Source organism: Neomonachus schauinslandi, chromosome 11 (genome assembly GCF_002201575.2).
Source record: "Neomonachus schauinslandi chromosome 11, ASM220157v2, whole genome shotgun sequence".
NCBI classification, from domain to species: Eukaryota; Metazoa; Chordata; class Mammalia; order Carnivora; family Phocidae; genus Neomonachus; species Neomonachus schauinslandi.
Window position 1 is genome coordinate 91952291 of NC_058413.1, and position 19778 is coordinate 91972068.

At 51.8% G+C, this 19778-nt stretch overlaps 1 protein-coding gene across 1 annotated transcript in view; it reads right to left on the reverse strand.

Moving 5' to 3' along the window:
• Window positions 1-19778, reverse strand: part of GRAMD1B (GRAM domain containing 1B) — a 166446-nt gene that overhangs the window by 15464 nt on the left and 131204 nt on the right. Inside the window, exons 6-12 of the mRNA XM_021696275.2 lie at window positions 10576-10660; window positions 9889-9992; window positions 9051-9146; window positions 7641-7721; window positions 4947-5062; window positions 2794-2950; window positions 1469-1658 (exon numbers count right to left, since the gene is read on the reverse strand). Of these exons, the coding sequence (XP_021551950.2) occupies window positions 1469-1658; window positions 2794-2950; window positions 4947-5062; window positions 7641-7721; window positions 9051-9146; window positions 9889-9992; window positions 10576-10660 (829 nt within the window). The remainder of the gene's footprint in view (window positions 1-1468; window positions 1659-2793; window positions 2951-4946; window positions 5063-7640; window positions 7722-9050; window positions 9147-9888; window positions 9993-10575; window positions 10661-19778) is intronic.

The window sequence follows — 19778 nt, forward strand, 5'->3', positions numbered from 1 at the left end:
AGGGGCGGGCGGCCCCAGGGCCACCCCCCCAGGCCACCAAGGGTCAAGGGCGGCCAGTGTGGGTAGCGGTTCATGACCTCGCATCTTCCGTCTCCTCCTTTGCCGGCACACACACAGCTCACTCGAACCGGCCTTCTGTTCAGCCTTCCTTGACAAAGACGATGGGAATGTACTCTTTGCTTTTAGTTTTTCAAGCCTTCCTAAGGAAGCTGATCTCAGACTAAAATTTAAATCGAGGGTGACTTCCTGAACCCAGAAGTTATCAGTCACCCAGAGTCTGTAAGTTAAGCACAACCGATGACACATGGCATCGCAACCACAGTACAGAGGGCATTGAAGGGACGTGGATCCAACCGGAATGGCCTGTTTACAGAAAAGCTTCGAAGGCTGGGCTGGACTGCAGGGCCGCGCTCTCTAACCACACAAGGTCGGCTCCTCTTCCATAAGGCAGCCTGTCTCCCCCAGGGTTTCAATGCCTGTCACTTTCCTCAGGTTTCTGTCTGCTCCGACAGAATGTGCTGCTGAAGCCCCGGCGCTCCTCCCAAGCCCTCGGCACCCCGTAGCCCCTAAATTGCTGCACCTACAGAAGCTGGCGTGTGGTCTCGAGCAAGATGCTGACATTCCTGGAGCCCCTGCGGCTCAGAATCATACAGAGCCGGTGCCTGTGATCGTATAGGATAAGCACTGTGTGAGCACCGTTGGGGGGCAATCATTGGCACTGGCCCCGCGTCCTAGATGGGAGTGGGGAAACCAGCCAAAGGCGAGGGGACCACTCCAGGGGACCATCGGAGAGACTGTCCGCAGATGTTTAAATGAGCACTGTCTACATACACGCACTAGTCCTAGCCTACCACCAAGTCAGTGGGGATCAACCCATTTCATGAATACTGACAATTTTCCTCTCAGCTCCAGAAATGCCAGAGGCAATGCATGCCTGAGCCAGGTCTTAGAAGCTGATCTGATGCAGGACTGAAGTGAGAAATACTACCTAGAAATACTAGGGAGAAGGGCAGGTTCTAGAGTCTGAGTCACCCAGCAGCACCTTTTCTTGCAGCCTGGTCTAAAAGCCCGACGCTGGGGTCACTAAAGCAGGTTTCTATTAAAATCACATTATTTCCAGGAAGCAGCTGACTGGCACTTTCCTGTGGCATGTAACCACTGCCTTGCCTTGCATCTCTATGAGGAACAGAGCTGCCGGGCAAGCCCAGGTCGACAGGGGGGACATTTAGTGGCAAGACTGGATGGCAGGACAAAGCATGATCCATCAAGTAAAGAAAGACAAATACGGTACGATAAGGATCCTGCAGTGGCTATCCGGAAAATGTCTGTATGCTAATGACAAATGAACCCACCCTTCCACCGGAAACCCAGAAACTGACTTGACTCCAGCCTCCATACAGGGACACCCTGTTAGCCTTCAAATGGAGAGAGGAAGGGCCACTCTGCACACCCACTTTCAAATGCCCACCTTCATCATGGGTGTCAGAAGAGTCACTGAGCTCAGTGGGGATGTCCTCATTGTCATTGAAGTCCAGCGAAGGGGAGGTCACAGGCGCGATGATCTCGATCTTCTCCCCGATGATGTTGTCAATGGCAAGCTCCTTCTCCAGGGACCCATCCCCCTCTAGCACCTCCTCCTCCAGGGGCAGGCCATCGAACTGGCGTAGAGACAGAGAAGTCACCCAACAGGGCCAACCTGCTCCGGGGCTCCTCTCTAAAGGGAGGTTAGGAACCCGGCCTTGGGAGCCCTCATGTTCACAACACAGCTGCTCTGGAGCTGGGCTGAAAGTCATGCTCTAGGGGTTTCCCCAGCTCTGCCATGGAAGACGGGAGAACCCAGTAGAAGGTTCCGACCTTGTCCTGCTCACCATTACATAGTGCACCAGCCCAGCAGTGAGCAGAGTTAGTACCTTCCGTCTCAGCAACGCTCCTGGAGCCACACCTCCCCCATGCTACCTGTCGGCTTGCTTCTCACTAGGGCTCATCTACTATGAGGCTCAAAAGCTTTGTAAGCATATTTTAATTTATTCTCCCCTTAGCCCTAGAAGGGAATAGATATAGGCCTTTATATCTGACAACCTCAGAGACGGAAAATGGAGATTAAGCACCAGATGAATCATGTTTTCATTCTAAGGCCAGGTGGTCTGACCCTTAAGCCACTGGAATACGAGGCTCCCCTCTCTGGGAATCCTTTCTAAGAAACCCCGCCCATTCTCCTACCCGCCAGTGCACACCCACACTTCCTTCATCAAGCTCCTATCCCCTCTGTAACCAAGTCTCAGAGAACAAAGGCCTCTCTTAGCACATTTTTATCTCTTTTGTGAGGTGTAGCACAGTGGAAAAATAAATCGGGAGTGTATACACTAGGAATTAAAAAACTAATTGTTGAATGAGTGAACAGATAACAGGTCTATAGCCCTAGAGTCACATATAATTTTGACCTCAGATCAAGGCCGTTAAAAAAAAAAAAAAAAAAAAAAAAAGACCTGGGATAGTTCTCCATAGCGGGGCTGATCTGCAGCAATCACACAATGAATTTGGAATGGTTTTCAAATGCTCAGAAGCCAAATAAAATCTTGTATCCAAGGCACCAAGAACATGGCTCTGGATCCTGGGACTACAGCATCAGAACAGAGAGCCCATCAGCTCCAGGATGCCTCCTTGAATAAACTGACCACAGGGTAACCAACCTCCCTTCTCCCTGTTCCCCAGGCCAGGGTCCTATGGCATGAACTCAGCTAGGAAACACTGGCCAGCGGATGAGGGGTGGAAGCAAGGTCATATCGCCCATACCGAGACAGGGGCTTCACTGCTCCCTGTGGATGTCAGCGTGCTGTTGGTGATGGATTTCTTGGGTAGCTGTGGACTGGCATCCGGCTTGGTCTCAATGCTGCTTTTGGATGAACTGTCGTTCACTTCATTCTCTTCCACAGGGATCTCCTCACAGTAGCTGAGAGAAGACACCATGAATCCCTGTCAACCTCAGTTGCCAAGACCACCGACTATTCTAAGAACCTCACATCTGTCTATCCATCCCAAACTATGGGCTTTCTTACTTCTTTGCTTTGGGTATGATCTTCCTCTAAACCACCACCCCCCTGCTACACTGCTCTCCTGAAACCTCGTCCCCACCTCGCACTCCACTCCTCACGTATTATTTCTGGCTCCAAAGTCACCTTTTCTATGCACCCTCCTTAGATTTAACCCTATCCTATGACCATTACGCGTCTTGAACTATCTTTCTTCCTGTGGCATCCCATCCCATCCCAACCTCACCACTCACAGAAATGCCTGGGCTCTGAGCATACATTTTATGTCCCACACGGTGATGGGGATGGGACCCCACACAAGTACCCTTTGGTGATAACGCCCAGATTCTGGATCCTAACTAGTGAGCTTCTTTGCCTTGGACACCTGAAGGGGAATGCTGAGAGATAAGGGTGGGTGCCCTTCTAGGGACACTTCCGCCTCTCCCAAGGGAGAACTCATCCCCGTCATCCACATCTGACTCACACTTTACCTAATCACCCCACGTGGATGCATGACAACTCTGAGTAACCCATGACACGCCTCGTAAAGATAATCAAACAGATACTCACAGAGATTAAATGATAACGCTATTGAGTGTCACTATTCAGCACTCTTTCCTTGCTCTCCACTGCTCTGTGCCTCGCACACCACCACTGAGCCTCCACCTACCTCCCTACCTCAAGCATATGCTCGTATGGCTTCGAGGCCCCATCCTTCTCAACCCATCAGCAGCACGGGATACAGTGATGCTTCCTCCTCCTACAGCTTCCTTCCCTTGGCTTTGAGGATGCAAGCTCTCCTGGCGTTCCTCCTACCTGGCTGGCTGTTCTTCCAGGATTTCTTTTGCTGCTGCTTCTTGTTGGGTGCTCCCAGGCCCAGTCCTTGAACTTTTTTTTTTTTTTTTTTTAAAGATTTTATTTATTTATTTGACGGAGAGAGACACAGCGAGAGAGGGAACACGAGCAGGGGGAGTGGGAGAGGGAGAAGCGGGCTCCCCGCAGAGCAGGGAGCCCGATGCGGGGCTCGATCCCAGGACCCTGGGATCATGACCTGAGCTGAAGGCAGTCGCTTAACCAACTGAGCCACCCAGGCGCCCAGTCCTTGAACTTCTTATGTTCATCCAGCCACTTGGTGGTTTCAGCTAATCTCCTGGCTATCCATTCACAATTCCCAGGTTTACGTACCTCACCCAGACTTCCCCGGTGAACTCCGCACTCACATCCACAAATGTCTATGTGACATCTCCATTTGGGTTATCTCAAACCCAACTTGCCTGATCTTCCCCCAAAGTCTGATCTGTAGTGCTGTCCATCCCAGTTTGGAACAGCTCTAGCCTTCCAGTTGGTAAATCCAAGAAAACCTTAAAGCCATCTTTGGTTCCTTTCCAATCTGTCAGCAAATCCTTCAAAACGGATCTGGTTCCACTTTCAAAATACATTCAGCAACAAACCACTGATTGCCATTTCTACTGCTACCCTCCTGGCCCAAACCACCTTCACCTCTCCTCTAACTGATCTCAATTATTCCACAGCCTCTTAGCCTGCCCTTCCTCCTCCCTGGTCCATTTTCAATCCACGAGCCAGAGTGATCCTGTTAAGATCCTTAAGTTGGATCTTATCAATTACCAACTCAAAGCCTTCCCGGGGCTTCCCAGCCCACTCTGAGTAAAATCCAATCATCGCACTGGCCAAAAGGCCTTCAGGATCTGGCCCCTGGCCTCACACCTCTTCCTGCTGGCCCTTTGTTCATTCCGCCCAGCCACCCACTGGCTATTCCCTCTGCCTGCGAGGCTCTCCCCGCAGGTACCCTCCCTTCCTTCAGGGATCACTTAGACACTGCTCCCCAGGGAGGCTGTCACCACCATCCCAGTCCCTCTTGGAGAAGCACCCCGGCAAGCTGCCCTCTGCCCTGCTCACCCCATCGTGTTGAAGTCGTCATCAGGGGGCACGTAGTCCTCGTCGTCACTGGTAAGGCCCAATTCATTCCCGTAGCACTGGTGAACAAAGTGCCAGAGCTCCTTGGGGCACAGGGGCTGTGGGGGACAACAGAGGGACTCTGACCCTTCCATCCTCGGGACCCCACTCTACATGGAGGCACTGAGTTGAGCTGGACTCCCCATGGGGTAGGAGAAGCTGACCTCCATTCTCCCTTGCTAAACTAAGAGGAGGAGAACAACACCTACTCCATTTCCTCTTCCCTCCTCTCAGGATCACAGCAAGATGCCAATCTCTTGCCTAAATACGGCTTTCAGCCAAGCCAGGAATCTGGCCCTGTTCCCACAACTCAGGTTTGTATAATGGGATCAACTGGCCCCTTAAGGATGGTAGCTATCCATCTTTTGCTCCTATGGACGAGGTCAAGCATTAAGCGTGATATATAGATGTGACTATTGCAACCAAGGCGATCCCAGAGCTTCTGACGTGGACTTGGTCCCTTGAGCCAGTCTCCCCAACACAAAGAAACCTCCTAATACTAACAGTGGCCACGCAGGCAGGCCCCACTGCTTCACGTCCAAGAATGAGGTGTGACCTCACAGGTGGCCATTCCATAGTTGGACAGTTCCTGTGGTTAGAAAGAAGCCTATATTCTCATAATTTAAGTGGCCTCAAAGGTGAGCACATCCAACCCTGTCGTGGCTACCTGAATACTGCCTTCTTTATTCTCGAATAGAATGAGTTTCCCTACAGTTCTGCATAGTAGCTCCAGTTCCGCATTTCACTGCGTGCTATGTGTCCTCAAAAGCTCTGTCCTGAGAAAAGTGAGCTCTCGTGGGGTTCAGATTTGCGGGAAAGAGGCTACAGAATGTGGAAAACCAACGATTGGAGGGACCATGGATGAGTCTTGAATGGGGAGCAGGGGCAGAAGGTGGTAGGGTCAGGATTCGAGAAAGTGGGCAAGAGCCTTAAAGAAAAACAGAAGGAGTCAAAACACAAAGAAACATTTTACATCAAACTTAAAGAATGTTTCCCATCAATAGAATCTGAGAATTCTCCAAGCCCAGCCTTTCCAGGTGTGGTTTAGGAAGCAGGCGGTGCCAGGCTGCCATGAGCCAGGGTTCTGGTCTCCCAACTGAGGAGAACTGCCCAGAACGGCATAGACCAGGGCTCCCCTCTGAGCTGGCAGGTGCTGGCCCTCACCGAGCTGAAGGGAGGCATCTCCTCCTTTCTCTGGGCCTCCTGCCTCCGATCTCTGGCCCTGACGTAGACCATTCAACCTTCCTGGGACACATTTGCCTCGTTGCCTGACCATGTCCTCCCCTTCGTCACAATTCCCGTTCTCCGCGCACCGTTCCCTGACCCAGCCTCCAGGCTCGGCTTGTCTGACCATAAGCAGGACAAGGACAATCGGCAAACATCTGTTGTGTGAGAGCTTCTGTCTTATTCAGAAATGACAACGGCTGTGAACTGAAAATCCAAACCAGCCAGCGGAGGTTCAAACACATGATCATTTTACTATTATTGATGGCTAATAAAGGCAGAAGATCGCAGCACAAATAAATTACCTGGATTTGTGCCCGGGCTATAGGCCTTCAGGTTAGAAGAAATTCTAAATGATAAATCTGCTCAGTTTACTTTAGATCGTTTAGGAGTCAAGGTAGATACATATGTGTCATATACATAATATAATTATAACCACATACTTTTCTATTATGTCTCTTTCCCTGGCTTGGGGCTCTTTCCCAACACCCCCTGGCATCTGAGTGGGAGTTCTCTCAGGAATGCGGCCATACCATCGCCAACATCCATGTCCCCTCAGAGTCCTTCAGACACTCGAGTAGTCATATTGGTGGCTCTATTAACTCTATTTTCCTATTTTCTGAATTTTTGATGTTCTGGCATCTGAGGCCTTGCTGACTGGGGAGAGAACGTCCGTCCCAGGGTTAGCTAATTCCTGGAGATAGAAAACAACTCGCCCGGAAGTGCACCTTTCATATGTAACCAGCCATTCCAAAGCCTACACCCTCAACCACCTTCTTTCCCAGCTCCTTACAGTCTGGGCCAATATTACGTGGCCTTAGGTATCCCAGGGCCAGGCAATGAGAGACAGTCTCTATGTCCCAAAGCCTGATGGAATTATTCAAACTAGCCAATCCTAAACCTGGCTGGCCTGCTTACCCTGCCTCCCCCATTCCTTCCTGCAAAAGCCACAATGTAAGCTCTTGCCCATGCTTTCCCCTCACGCTCTCTGCCTCCTGACAGCCTGTGGCCTCCTTCCCTTCCCCATGTGATTCTGCAAGGTGTGATGGGCCTCTGCCTCTATGAACCTGTGAGTATAAAAACTGATTCCTTCCCAACAGTCCTTTCCACCTCTGCAGGTCTCACAAACCCTGGTACGTTTTAGAACAGTGGGATGGAAGTGCCTGAAGTCAACGAGGGCCTTGCTCCAGGCAGCAATGAGGCTGCTCACAGACCACCACCAAGGGAAGAATATGGAACTCACCGCAAGTCTGGGGGGCTTCCAGAACCTTGAGGACACGTGGGCTGCTCTGGAGCTAGCCCATGTCACAGGAAGAGCACTCTCTCCATGGGGCCCTCACCCCAGGGGAAAGAACATTCCAGGTGGATGTGCGTCCAGAGGCCAAAGGAAGGAAGGAGCTGGGCAGTACTTACCTTTTCAAGGAGCGCATTCTGCCAGAGTCGGAACATCATCATGTACGTCCTATCCCGGGCCCCAAATGAAGTGAAAAAGTGCTAGATGGGAAGAGAAAACAGCAAGAAGTATCACAATAGAACGGTAAGACTCACAATAGAACAGAGGGAGACAGGGTGCTTCATCCTTTTAAGAAAAGCTACCGACTTTATCCCTAAATACTATGGACTCGGTTATCCGTGACCATGACACCAAGGTACTCTAGTGACAGGGACCAAGTCCCCAGTGGCGCTAAGTCCTTTGGTATTCACCCCTGCTTTCCGCAGTGCTTCTCCCTCTGGTTGGAGGTTTTCATCTCCTTTTAAAACAACTTCCTTCATCCACCAACTGGACCTGGGTTAAGTGGTAAGCTGTGAACCAGGCTTTGGGAAGGAGAAGACAAACCCACTAACCCACTCACCCTCTCATTCCCTAATTCAACAAATATTTGAATGTAGTACGTGCTGGGTACCATTTTACATATTTGGGGTACGAGGGCAATCAAAACAGAGACTCCTGCTCTTACTGTGCTTACATGTTAGCGGGGACCCTTTATAACATGCGGAAGGAAATGATGGGGAACCAGATGTTACTGAACACGATCTAGGGGCTTTACAAATGCTGCTGCTTTGTGTAAACCACATGTTGAGTCTTGGCAAATATACGTAACTGCTAACGCCTAATAAAGAGAAACGGGCTGGTGGGATCAGGGGACTTCTGTCATCACAAGGCTGATTCAGGCCAGAAACAGAATTCAAACCAAAGACTATGTGACCCCAAATCTCATGGTTGTTGCCACTGAACTGCCCAAGTCCAAGGGCTCTGCAGACTTGTGTTCAGCTCAGGCCTAGTCCACCCCTAGCCCTGAAGCTCTTAGTCTCCAGGAATTGGTTGAAGGTCAAAGATCCCTGGGTTTCCTCGGCCCTAAATGTTACCTACCACCTTTCCCCCATGCTGACGGACAATCCACTTCCTACCGGACTCTGCCGATACATAATAACAACTTACATTTGCACAGAGCTTTGCAACTTAGTGTTTTCAAATCCGTGATGTCATTTCAAGCCTCCGTCATAGGACCGACTGGCTCGATGTCACACATGAGAAAACTTACGTGGAGAGAGGTGACATACCACACCCACAGTTACGGGACTCAAATTCAAGTGCTCGGGCTCCAAGTCCAATGGATAGACCTTCCATCCTCACCCCTGCTCAGAGTCCACACACCCTGATCCAATGGAGGTGGTCCCTGCGATCTGCATCCCCTTACCGTCCCCTACCCCCATCCTCCTGGCCTCCATATTCATGCAGCTGAAGGACAGGAATACAAAAGGGGTGGGGCCTGGGGATTGGGGCGGTGGGGAGTAGAAGGTCCAAGATTAGATTCCACTTACCTTTTCTGAGTCAGTGCAAACTTGAATGGCATTGGGAATGAGGCGAGCTGTCTTTTCTTTAGTCATGGAGCAGATGTCTTTCAAACGGACAGTTAGCTGGTACCCCCAACAGGGACGGAGAATGGATAATAAGCAAGAAGAGACATTCATTGAGTCGGCCACGAGTTTACGTGGCACCAGAGAGAGGAAATCACATCTCCGTCTCCTTATTTCCAAACCTGGAAGGGACCCCGTTAGAGATCATCTGGTTTAGCTCCCTATTTCACAGAGGCCACACAGCGAGGTGGTGGCTGAGCCTCGCCCAGAGCCCCACGGTGCCTCAGCTGCTGGTCCAGGGAGCCTTCCTTCTCACGTCTACACGGTCTGATCAATGTGCACAGACCCCATCACTGCTTGGCATTTAAAGAAACACAGGACAGTGACAGGGTAAAAGTCACCAGCTTATCTCTTCCTGTTTTATTTTATAAGATGAGGAGGCAGAGGAAGAACAAAGGGCTAGCCTCATGAGACACAGCCAACTAGGTGGAGAACCCAGATAATGTACAACCTGGACCTGAGTACCAAGGCCAGGGCCCCTTTGACTCAACTATTCTACCTTCTGCAGTGACTCCTGCCAAATATTTACCTGCATCTGCCAAGAGCAAATGCTCTCATGCTCTCTTCCACACCAAAGAGGGAGAGAGGAGAAGACACTGCAGAGGAGATCTCTCCCTCAAGACTCAGGCATGTGCTTTTATGAATTATGCAAAGGTGTGGGCAGAGCAGGAAGTCAACAAAAGGGGGAGAGTGAGGGCAGCTTGCTCAGTGCTAGCCCAGGGACCAAGCCCCAGGTCTTTACCAGAGTTTCCCAGCGGAAGATGTTGCTGTAGAAGCATATCCAATTTTCAGAGAGGTAGAGTCGGCCCTGAAGAAGAATGTCTCTTTGGAGTGCACAGGAGTAATCTGTGGTAGGATGGGGGACAGAGGAGCTCAGAGACAAGAAACATCTTCAGCAAACCACTACAAATGAGGCACGCTATCCCTCCCACCAGCACTGTGGGAGCCCCACTGCCTACTACTCACTAGGTGGGTGAGACACTTGAACTAGTGGCCAAGGGAGTCCCTAGCAGCCCATGTGACGTGAAATACGCCGCTGCTGCCTGAAGGCAGAGGGACGGATGAGGTGGCGGAAGGAGCGAGAAAGTCAGAGGGAGAAAAGACCAATAAAAGTCAACTAACACCCCTCCCCCATCCAAGTTACCCCAACCCTTCACTGCTGGGCCATCTGCAGAGGTTAAGAGTGGCAGTGACTCATTCCAGGTTGGGCTCTCTGTCGAGGCCGCCACACACACGTTGCTCAGCCCTGAGCCTCAACCACGGGGCTCAGTGCTCTGGACATCCTCTCTCCCTGCTCCCAGACAGATGTTCTCACTTGGGTTGGCTCTTTGGTGGGTAACCTCAAGACAGAAGCAGCCTGGGTGCTGCCTTTGGGACACTCAGACTTCCTTCCTGCTCCCACCCCCTGCTCCCAGGTCCCCCAGCTCACCAACAATGAGGCGCTCCGTGTCTGGAAGTTGCTTAAAGAGCTTTCTGAAGTCTTCATTTCTCTGCTTGTAAGTTGGGCTTAACACCTGCGTGACAATGACTGAGGTTAGCAGGATGTTCCCAGGTTCTGTGGGGATGGGGAGGAAGACGCAGGAAGAGCACCTGCTTGCATGTTTAAAAGGCAAAGATGAGGCTCTGTTATCCCACAGACCCTAAGAGGCTCGGTGAGGCAAAGGGGGCTGTGGTATGTATGGAAAAACACCAGGGAGAGAATCGGACACTCCAAAAGGATTTGTATTCAGTGTCCATCAATGAGAAAATGTCAAACATACTAAGCAGGGTCCACGTTAGATCCCAAGAAGAGAAAGGAAGGAGGGACACCTCCAGGGAGCTTCCTGGGACCCACCACAAGAGCTACTGTTGCCCTGTCTTCTGCCAGCAGGAAGTACCACCTTGACAGCGAAACGGGGGCCCAAGAGGGCTCCCCCAGGGCCCCTGCAGGACCCAGAATATGATGCTACTCAGAGCATCCCTCGGAAGCAGTGGTCATCGTGACTAACACAGGAAGTACTGGGCTGTGGATGAAACTGACGACTAGAAAAGAAAAATCATAAGAATAATCATAAAACTACTACGATGTGACTTGTCAATTATATCTCAGTGAAACTGGGCGGGCGGGGGGAGAGAACTGTACTTTACCAAGACTAGATTAAAAAAAAAAAAAAACCATAAAACTAGTACTAGAATAAGCACAGAAGTAGAGAATTTAAAAGCATGTCTGGTAACTGGAGGCACCCAACCTTGATTCCCTCCCCATCCTTTATAAGACTATTTAACCCAACCCTTCCATTGGCAGTGAGGAAATGAAGGCCAGAGAGGAGACCCCAGCCCGAGTCCCCAAGCTGGTCAGTGGCAGATTTCTGCACCCCTGGTCCTCTGCTCACCTCTCCCCACCACCTGTGCTACCAGATGACCCTGTGCCCACTTAGCTTTTTGGGTGCAGACCTATAGCCATAAACTGCCTTCACAAATCCTCCTTGGAAATTCCATCAGTCAGTTGAATAGACAGGAAACCTCATCTTTCCAAGCTTACAATCTTAAAATTTAAAAAAAAAGAGGAGGAAGAGGAAGGAGGAGAGGAGGAGTAGCCTGTGGATGAAAGGCACCCAAGCCTGATACGTGAAGACAAGAGTACAATCCAGGAAGAGCCGTGCATCACGACAGAGAAACATCTGTAGCCATATTGGCGCATCCATGACCGGCCTACTTAGGCCAGGAGTGCACCAGATTGTCCTGGTGATGGTGACAGATAGGTCTTGGCCATTTACACTTTCCACCCACTCCCCTGGGGACCCACTGGCGTACGGCTGCGGTGGCGCCCAGATGCGCTTCAGACGGTTGATTTTTGGCTTTTTGCAAAGCTAAGTGGCCCTCGAGCAAGCTCGGGCTGTGGCCTAACCGAGTTCAGGGCATGTGCTTTGACTAGCTGAGCTAAGTGGCCCGGTGGTGTTTGTGCTAGAAGAAATGGGAGTATTTCAGGAAGTTGGAGGAGAGAGAATGGCATGACTTCAGTTTGCGGGAAGATTTCCAGGAGAGAGAGAGAGAAGACAGTGCTTTCAACTACTCTGTCTATAGTTAATTTGAATGATCTATATCATTCAAGAGAAGCCAACCTATCCTCTGACTTCTATGGCTAGAAAAGACCTCCGAACACCACACTCCTCTAGCCCACAGGTTGATTCCAAACTGATAACTGAGATAACCAATCTAACTGGCCTGGCCCCCTGGCCTCGCAGAACAGAGCCCACACACTGAAAACCCTTGCTTGCCCACCTGATCATCAAGAAGTTCCTAATCACGTCTAACTGACCTCCTAGAGCTACAGTTGAGTGAACGTGAAATGAGTCATTACCACACACCAAGCACTGTCATTAGCCCTTCACATACATCATTTCACTGGACCACAGATTTTTTATTTTCCCATTTTATACACCAGGAAGTTGAGGCACAGAGAGGTTAAGCAACTTGTCCAAAGTATGTGGTTACTAAGTGGGAGAGGAGAGCATGAACCGAGGCAGTCTGACCCATAGTCCCTGGTCTGAGTCACTGCTCTATGATGGTGGCTCAGGGTCTTGGTCCCAAGAGGGAAACAGGGATGCCTTGGCAGAGCACACTCTCTGGGGGATGAGATGTCCACCTACTCGGGGGCCCCACTAGTCTTTCATGCCCACAAGTGGGGTTTTTTTTCTTCCCCCAGGAGGGTAGTAATAAAGCTTCAGTTTTTTCAAGATGAAAGAGTTCTGGAAATTGGGTGCAGAACAGTGTGAATGCACTTAATGCTACTGAACTGAGAAATGCTTAGAAATACTTAAGATGGTAAGTTTTAGGTTCTTTACCACAATTAAATTTCTTTAAAAAAAAAAAAGTATTGGGCGCCTGGGTGGCTCAGTTGTTAAGCGTCTGCCTTCGGCTCAGGTCATGATCCCAGGGTCCTGGGATCGAGCCCCACATCGGGCTCCCTGCTCGGCGGGAAGCCTGCTTCTCCCTCTGCCACTCCCCCTGCTTGTGTTCCTTCTCTCGCTGTGTCTCTCTCTGTTAAAAAAATAAATAAAAATCTTTAAAAAAAAAAAAAAGTATCAATCAGGTGAGTCTTCATATTTACCACTTTCCACTATCAGCCCGAGGACCAGCCTAGCAGATGGCCCCAAGCCCCCTTCAGGTGTAACCAGGCATCAGGCATCCAATTCTCCGAAGCCTGGAAGTCCTCCTATTTCCTCCTATTTCTCATGTGCTTTCCACATTGCTGCCTCGCCCCTGCTTCTTTCGCCTCCACCGGGAACTGAGACATTGACAGAGGTGGAGGTACATGGCAGCTGGCAATCATCTCCAAACCAAACCCCCGGCAAATGGAGGGAGCCGCTCCCCTCCTCTCCTCCGAACAAAGCTGTAGCCCTGGGGAGAGGGAGGGCAACTCCCAGCCCTGACCTCTGAACTCAGCCAGCTCTACAAAAACTTGCTTGGGTGCAGGGACTCCTTAACCCAACCTTGCAAATAAATGCCTTTATTCTCCCAGGCTGCCAACGTGGATGGCAGGCCGGTCTCTGCCTCCCAGACTCTAAAGCAGAGATTCATCAGGTCGACCTGCCACCATATATCCTTTTGATTCAAGAGCCCACGACCCTCTGCCTCCCACCCCCATGCTCTCAAAGCAATCTCCTCCAAAAGTGAGGCGTGGCTCACCTACTTTAATTTAAAATGGTCAGAGAATTTTGGTTCAAGGATGGTCAGATGGGGGGCCCTCAGGCAGCAGGGCCGAGTGGGGAATTACAGGGGTACGGCAGAATGGTCACAGGGGCCCAGAGATTTTGGGATGCACACTCACGGCTGGGATCTCCTCAGATTCATGCCAGCAGCAGAGTTCTGCACCAGCAGGTGTATCCGGAAACTTCTTCAGGTACCACTGCAAAGGCTGGCTGTCCTGCTCCAGCAGGAGGCTCCGGAGGACCCCAGGCTCAGTCAAAGATTCCATCGCTACCCACGGCTCCACCTCCCAGTGGAGCCTGGCTCCTGGAGCTCTGGTTCCCGACTGTCCCCTCAGGATGAAAACAGTCAGTCTCGTCTGGGCTGAACGCAGACAGGCAACCTCCGGCTTCTCGGCAGAGGGTCTATGTGACCCTGACTGGCCTCCTTTTCTCTCCCAGAGCTCTGTTCCCAGCACGAAACCTCACAAGTGGGAGGGTATGGTCAGCATGCTTCTTGGGACAGGCTGGCTGGCCAGTCTCCCATGGCCAGGTTTTGCTTCGTCCCACTTTGGCTCCCACAAGGTGGGCTGGTCTTTGGACGGAGGGTGACCCAGAGGGGATGCGGTGAAGCCCCTTGTTCTGGTTCAGTGTGGCCAGCCACTCCAAGAGGCCAGCTGAGGCCAGAAGACGGCGGGTGCACGGGGGCCCGGCTGGAGGGCTGGGGATAGCAGGCCCCTGGTGGACAAACTGCGCAGGAAGAGGACGACCCCACAGCCAGGTCCAGAGGTGCACCCTGCTGGTTACTCACACACGGCTCACAGTTCGTCGGAAACTCCGGGGAGAGAATGAGCTCCCAGCTTCCCAGCTCCCCAGCTCCGTCTGGCCCGTCCCATAAGGCAGCCCGTTCACCATGCAATCTCTCCGCTGGGCGGGCGCTGGTCCCTATGACTCACAGCCCTCTCCCAGGCAGAGCGGCCACCCCTGGCTGTGGCAACAAGACCTGCTCTCACCCCCACCCCTACACACACCCCTTTCCTTCCCCAGACTGTGCTCTCCTTAGCTGACCAGCAAACAACTTCTTTGTTAGAGTCGCCCGTGGCAGGAGGGAGGCCGGGTGGGTGGGTGGGCGGGCGGGCAGGCCCAGAGCCCTACACATGCCTCAAGTTACAGGATCTGGGTGCTGGTACTGGCCAACACCCTCCAGTAACCCCCCGGCCTAGCCTGGCCTCCCCAGCAGATGTTTCCTGCAATGGAAAGTAGCTGGCCAGGGCTCCCAGGGCGGAAGGGGTGGGGGAGGTGCCAGGGGCACGGCTGCTGTGATGAAATCTGAAACTGGAGATGCTGATGGCCAGGGACTTCTGGAGCATACTCCCGTCACTGACCCACCGGCCCACCAACCTCCCTGTGTGTACCACCAGCAGGAGATTTGGAAGTCGGACTCCTCTCATGGCGGATGTACTGGTGGGGAGAAGTTGGGCAGATCGCCTGGACAAGTTGAGGTCACCAGCTCTGGGGACCCTGCCCTGCCTCCAGCACTAGCAGGAGGGGGATAAAGGCCAAGAGGGTTCCCAGGCAGCTCCTCAGACCTTGAGGGCCAAGAAGCAATGCTAAGAGCAGAGAATTTGGCCCCTGGGGTCAAAAGGAAACAGCTGAACCTAGGGAAGCTGAGGAATGGGAGCCAGGCCAATGGGGCCAGGAAGGGCTCCAGACACAGCATCGGGACTGGGAAGACACGGGTCCCCAGGAAAAGTCAGACCTTTGAAACAAATGGGGCACCTGCCTCGCCCTCCATAGCTATGCCTCACCATGTGGTGAGGGTCCCAAGCCCACATGTGATGGATGATGAATGGGGCCTCTGGCCTAGGGGTCTCTGAGGTTTGAGCCAGCAGGACTCAAACATGAGCATACTTTAAAAGGACCCAATGAATGCATTAAAAATGGAGATTCTTGGGGCACCTGGGTGGCTCAGGCGGTGGAAGCATCAGACTCTTGGTTTTGGCTCAGGTCGTGATCTCAGGGTCGCAAGACGGAGACCCATGTCGGGCTCCGCACTTAGTGGGGAGTCTGCTTGAGGTTCTCTCTCTCTCTCCCTCTGCCCCTCCTGTCCTCGCTCTAAAAAATAAATAATGCTTTAAAAATGGAGATTCTTGACTCCCAAACCAAAGATTCTGTTTCCAAGGAACCCAGAGTCTCCTGGTTAAACGGTGTTAGAGAAAGTAGACAGTCTAAATCCGTCCCCAAACTCCTCTCTCTCTCTCAATGTCTGCACACTGGACACAGCCCCAAGGCCTCCACCGTCACCTATGTAGCGTGGTACCTCCATTAGACTATCATCTTCCCAGGAGGGATCTATGCCTCAAACAGCTCTATCTTCTACAGCAGAGCATGATCTGCTGCTCAGAAACTCTTTACCAAATGAACACATTCCTTATACACCTCTAAAATTGTTCCTGTTCACACTGCAACTGACGTGTGCACAGCCAACCAGATCCCCATCTCTATATGCACGGCTTCTCGGTGCCCGATCCCTGCCAACACTCCAAACCATATATCCGAGGTTCTCTCTGCTCTGCAGAGCGCAGCCCTATCCTTTGCAGTGTGGTAGGGGAACCTGGCAGTTCCATTTTCCAGGGTGACCAGAATGCCTCTCTCCTAGGCCATACCAGACCCCAAGATCTAGGCAGTATACAGACCCACGAAAGCTGAATGCTTATAGTAATTCCCCGGGAACATTTACATATTGCTATGGCCAAACAAGGAGATGATGGCTACAGTCGAGTGAGGTGGGGGCCAGGATACAACTGGAGAGATAACCCCAGGGAGACAAGTCTCTGTGCTCAGCCTTTGTCTCCTACACCTCCCACGATGGAATGGGCTGGGCTGGGCAGGGCAGAGTGACAGGCAGCTTCGGGCCTGAGGAGAGGGAATTGACCCTGAGCTAAACATTAACTCGATGGCAAACACTGGGTGCTGGGACCAAGTGGTACCCCCTCCCTGGGTACAGCACAGGGAGGGGTGGGGTGGAGGAACCCAGGAGAAAACCAGACGGAATTTGGCAGAGTACTGGCTTCACCTGGGAAGAAATCAATTAAGACCCTCCAAGCAAATCCTGGCCCTCCAACCACATCCAGGTAGGGAGCAGCCAGGTGTAGGAAACGGGGAAGGGGGGGAGGGCAATGAGCGAAGTAAGGAGAGAAATGCAGGTGGGATAGTGTCATGCAGAAAGGCACAGAGGAGAGTGGGATTGAGAGGGGATCTCATCAGGAGTGTGGGGACCATTCTGGAGAAGGTGAAGGATGGGGGGCCGGGGGAGCTGAAGTCAGGAAGACTCTTCCAGGACAACGGGTAAGTGAGAGCGGGGAGATGGGCAGAGCTATCAGAAGCACAGGCAGCCTCCCTGGAAAGAACAGGCTGCCAAGGCTGTAGGCAGCAAGTCTTGTCTCCGAACCTCCACTTTCTATATCGTCCCCCTAATGTCCCAGTCTCATGCCCACAAAGCTTTGTTCTCTTGCTCTCCATCTCATGCCTGCCAGACCTGCTTGGTCATCCCACAGGATTGGCACAATCCCTTCCTCCCCATCAAAAAAAGCCAGCATCCCCATCCCGGGGCATCAAGGAGGAGCTTGGGCGCTAAGTCTCTCCCAGCCACCAGGGCCTAGGCTCCTAACCTCTCACCTCAGACAAGCTGCTTCTCTGGGTCGCCGGGACGACTGACCCCCCAGGAAGGGGTGAAGCAGATGAGGACAGTTACCTGTGCCCACGTAAGGTGAGGCACTAAGCAGAAGACCGGTGACTGCTTCATCCCAGATGCAAACTTACTGCACCCAACAGGGGCCATCTTTGGGGGACAGAATATACCCCTCCCACCCCCAATTTTGCCCTTGGCTCCCTACTGTAACTATAGCCTTGTTTCTGCTTATTCCACCATTTCATGTCTACTAGGGCTGCGCCTCCCAAGCTGGGGGCCTTGATGAATAAAGCTGGGATCATCAAGTAAGTTGGGGGAGGGGGAGCAAGGGTAAGGGGGCGTAGATTGGGCCTGGGAAGGCCTTAAGGCATTTGTAGACTGCACTGCCTTCAAACCCCACTCTTGACCTGCATATCACATCCCTGGCTAGAGACCAGAAGCTCTCATGCCTCAGCCCCTCCAGGTGTCCCTGGAGTCTAGCCACTTCCCTCCACGGGCTGCACTTTTCAGGCCAAAGTGGTCTGCCATCATGATGACATCTCCTCCCTGGTTGGAGAGGTGAAAGTAAAAAGTGGAACAATGAGATACCACCTCACACCCGTCAGAACAGCTAAAATTAACAAGTCAGGAAATGACAGATGTTGGCGAGGATTCGGAGAAAGCGGAACCCTCTTGCACTGTTGGTGGGAATGCAAACTGGTGCAGCCACTCTGGAAAACAGTATGGAGGTTCCTCAAAAAGTTGAAAATAGAGCTACCATATGATCCAGCAATTGCACTACTGGGTATTTACCCCAAAGATACAAAAGTAGGGATCTGAAAGGGTACGTGTACCCCGATGTTTATAGCAGCAATGTCCACAATAGCCAAACTACAGAAAGAGCCCAAATGTCCATCGACAGATGAATGGATAAAGAAGATGTGGTAGCTATATGCAATGCTTTGCAACGAAGTGGATGGAACTAGAGGGTATTATGCTAAGTGAAATAAGTCAATCAGAGAAAGACAAATGCCTTATGATTTCACTCATATGTGGACTTTAAGAAAAAAGCAGATGAACATAGGGGAAGGGAAGGAAAACTAAAATAAGACAAAATCAGAGAGGGAGGCAAACCATAAGAGACTCTTAACTCTAGGAAACAAACAGGGTTGCTGGAGGGGAGGTCGGTAGGGGGATGGGGTAACTGGGTGATGGACATTAAGGAGGGCACGTGATGGAATGAGCACTGGGTGTGATATGCAACTGATGAATCAATGAACTCTACCTCTGAAACTAATAATACACTGTATGTTAAATAAATGGAATTTAAATAAAAAATTTAAAAATAAGTAAATGAATATATATCACAAACACCGTATTTAAAAGTAGACTAGTGGAATCTTGCCCCAGGAAATTACAGAAGTCTGTTCATTATCACTATGTTTTGTGTTATTCTGGCAAGAAAAATAAATACAAATATCAGACCAAAAAAAAAAAAAAAAACCCAAAAGTAAAATGTGGAAGAGAGGCAGGTAAAGGAGGGGCCTGGGGAGCGGGCGGGGAGGGGCTGGGTGGCCTTCCCTCCCATCAGACCCAAGCTACTCCAACAACCTGAGATGTTCTCTCAGTAGTCAGCAGCTCCGTGAGGACGCCCGGGCTGGAACCTGACCAGGGCCTGTGTGACCGTCCCTAGAGCTGGGATGACAAAGCCTTTGCCCATCCACATAAGGATGTTCCAGCCCAGCTGGAGGACTACCCCAAGTGTCAAAGAGGGCCATCAGCAGCACTGAGGAGGGGAGACAGGGCAACACAGAGGAAAGGTACGTCCTTCTGGAAAACCATGGATGTATTATCGGCGGGCAATGCTGGGGAGCCAGGTGGGGGGTTTGGACGGAAGTTTCCCGATGGGGCCTCTGCACGCAAGAACACAGACACATATATGATGCACAGCAGGGCGGTGTCCAGCCACTGAGGGGTACAGCGCTGGGCGCATGGGGGCACCCCACGCCCATGGGCATCGATTCACGTGGCTCTGGGTAAACACCCAGGTGGTAGCTTCCTGACTGGGGCAGGTCAACGGTGCCTAGGGGAAGGGCCACGCTCAGGCCCGCGCCACGGATAAGCCCGCGGGGACCATCCGAGTGGGCAGAGATGGGGGTGACGCTTGTTGTGTGGAACGGCAGCCCCTTGCTTCCTCCAGACAACCAGAAGCTGGCAAGCCCAGAGCCAGGGCTTTGTCTCGGCCTCAGGAGGAGAGCAGGGTTTTCACGGGAGGACGAGGCAGGGGTTACCTGA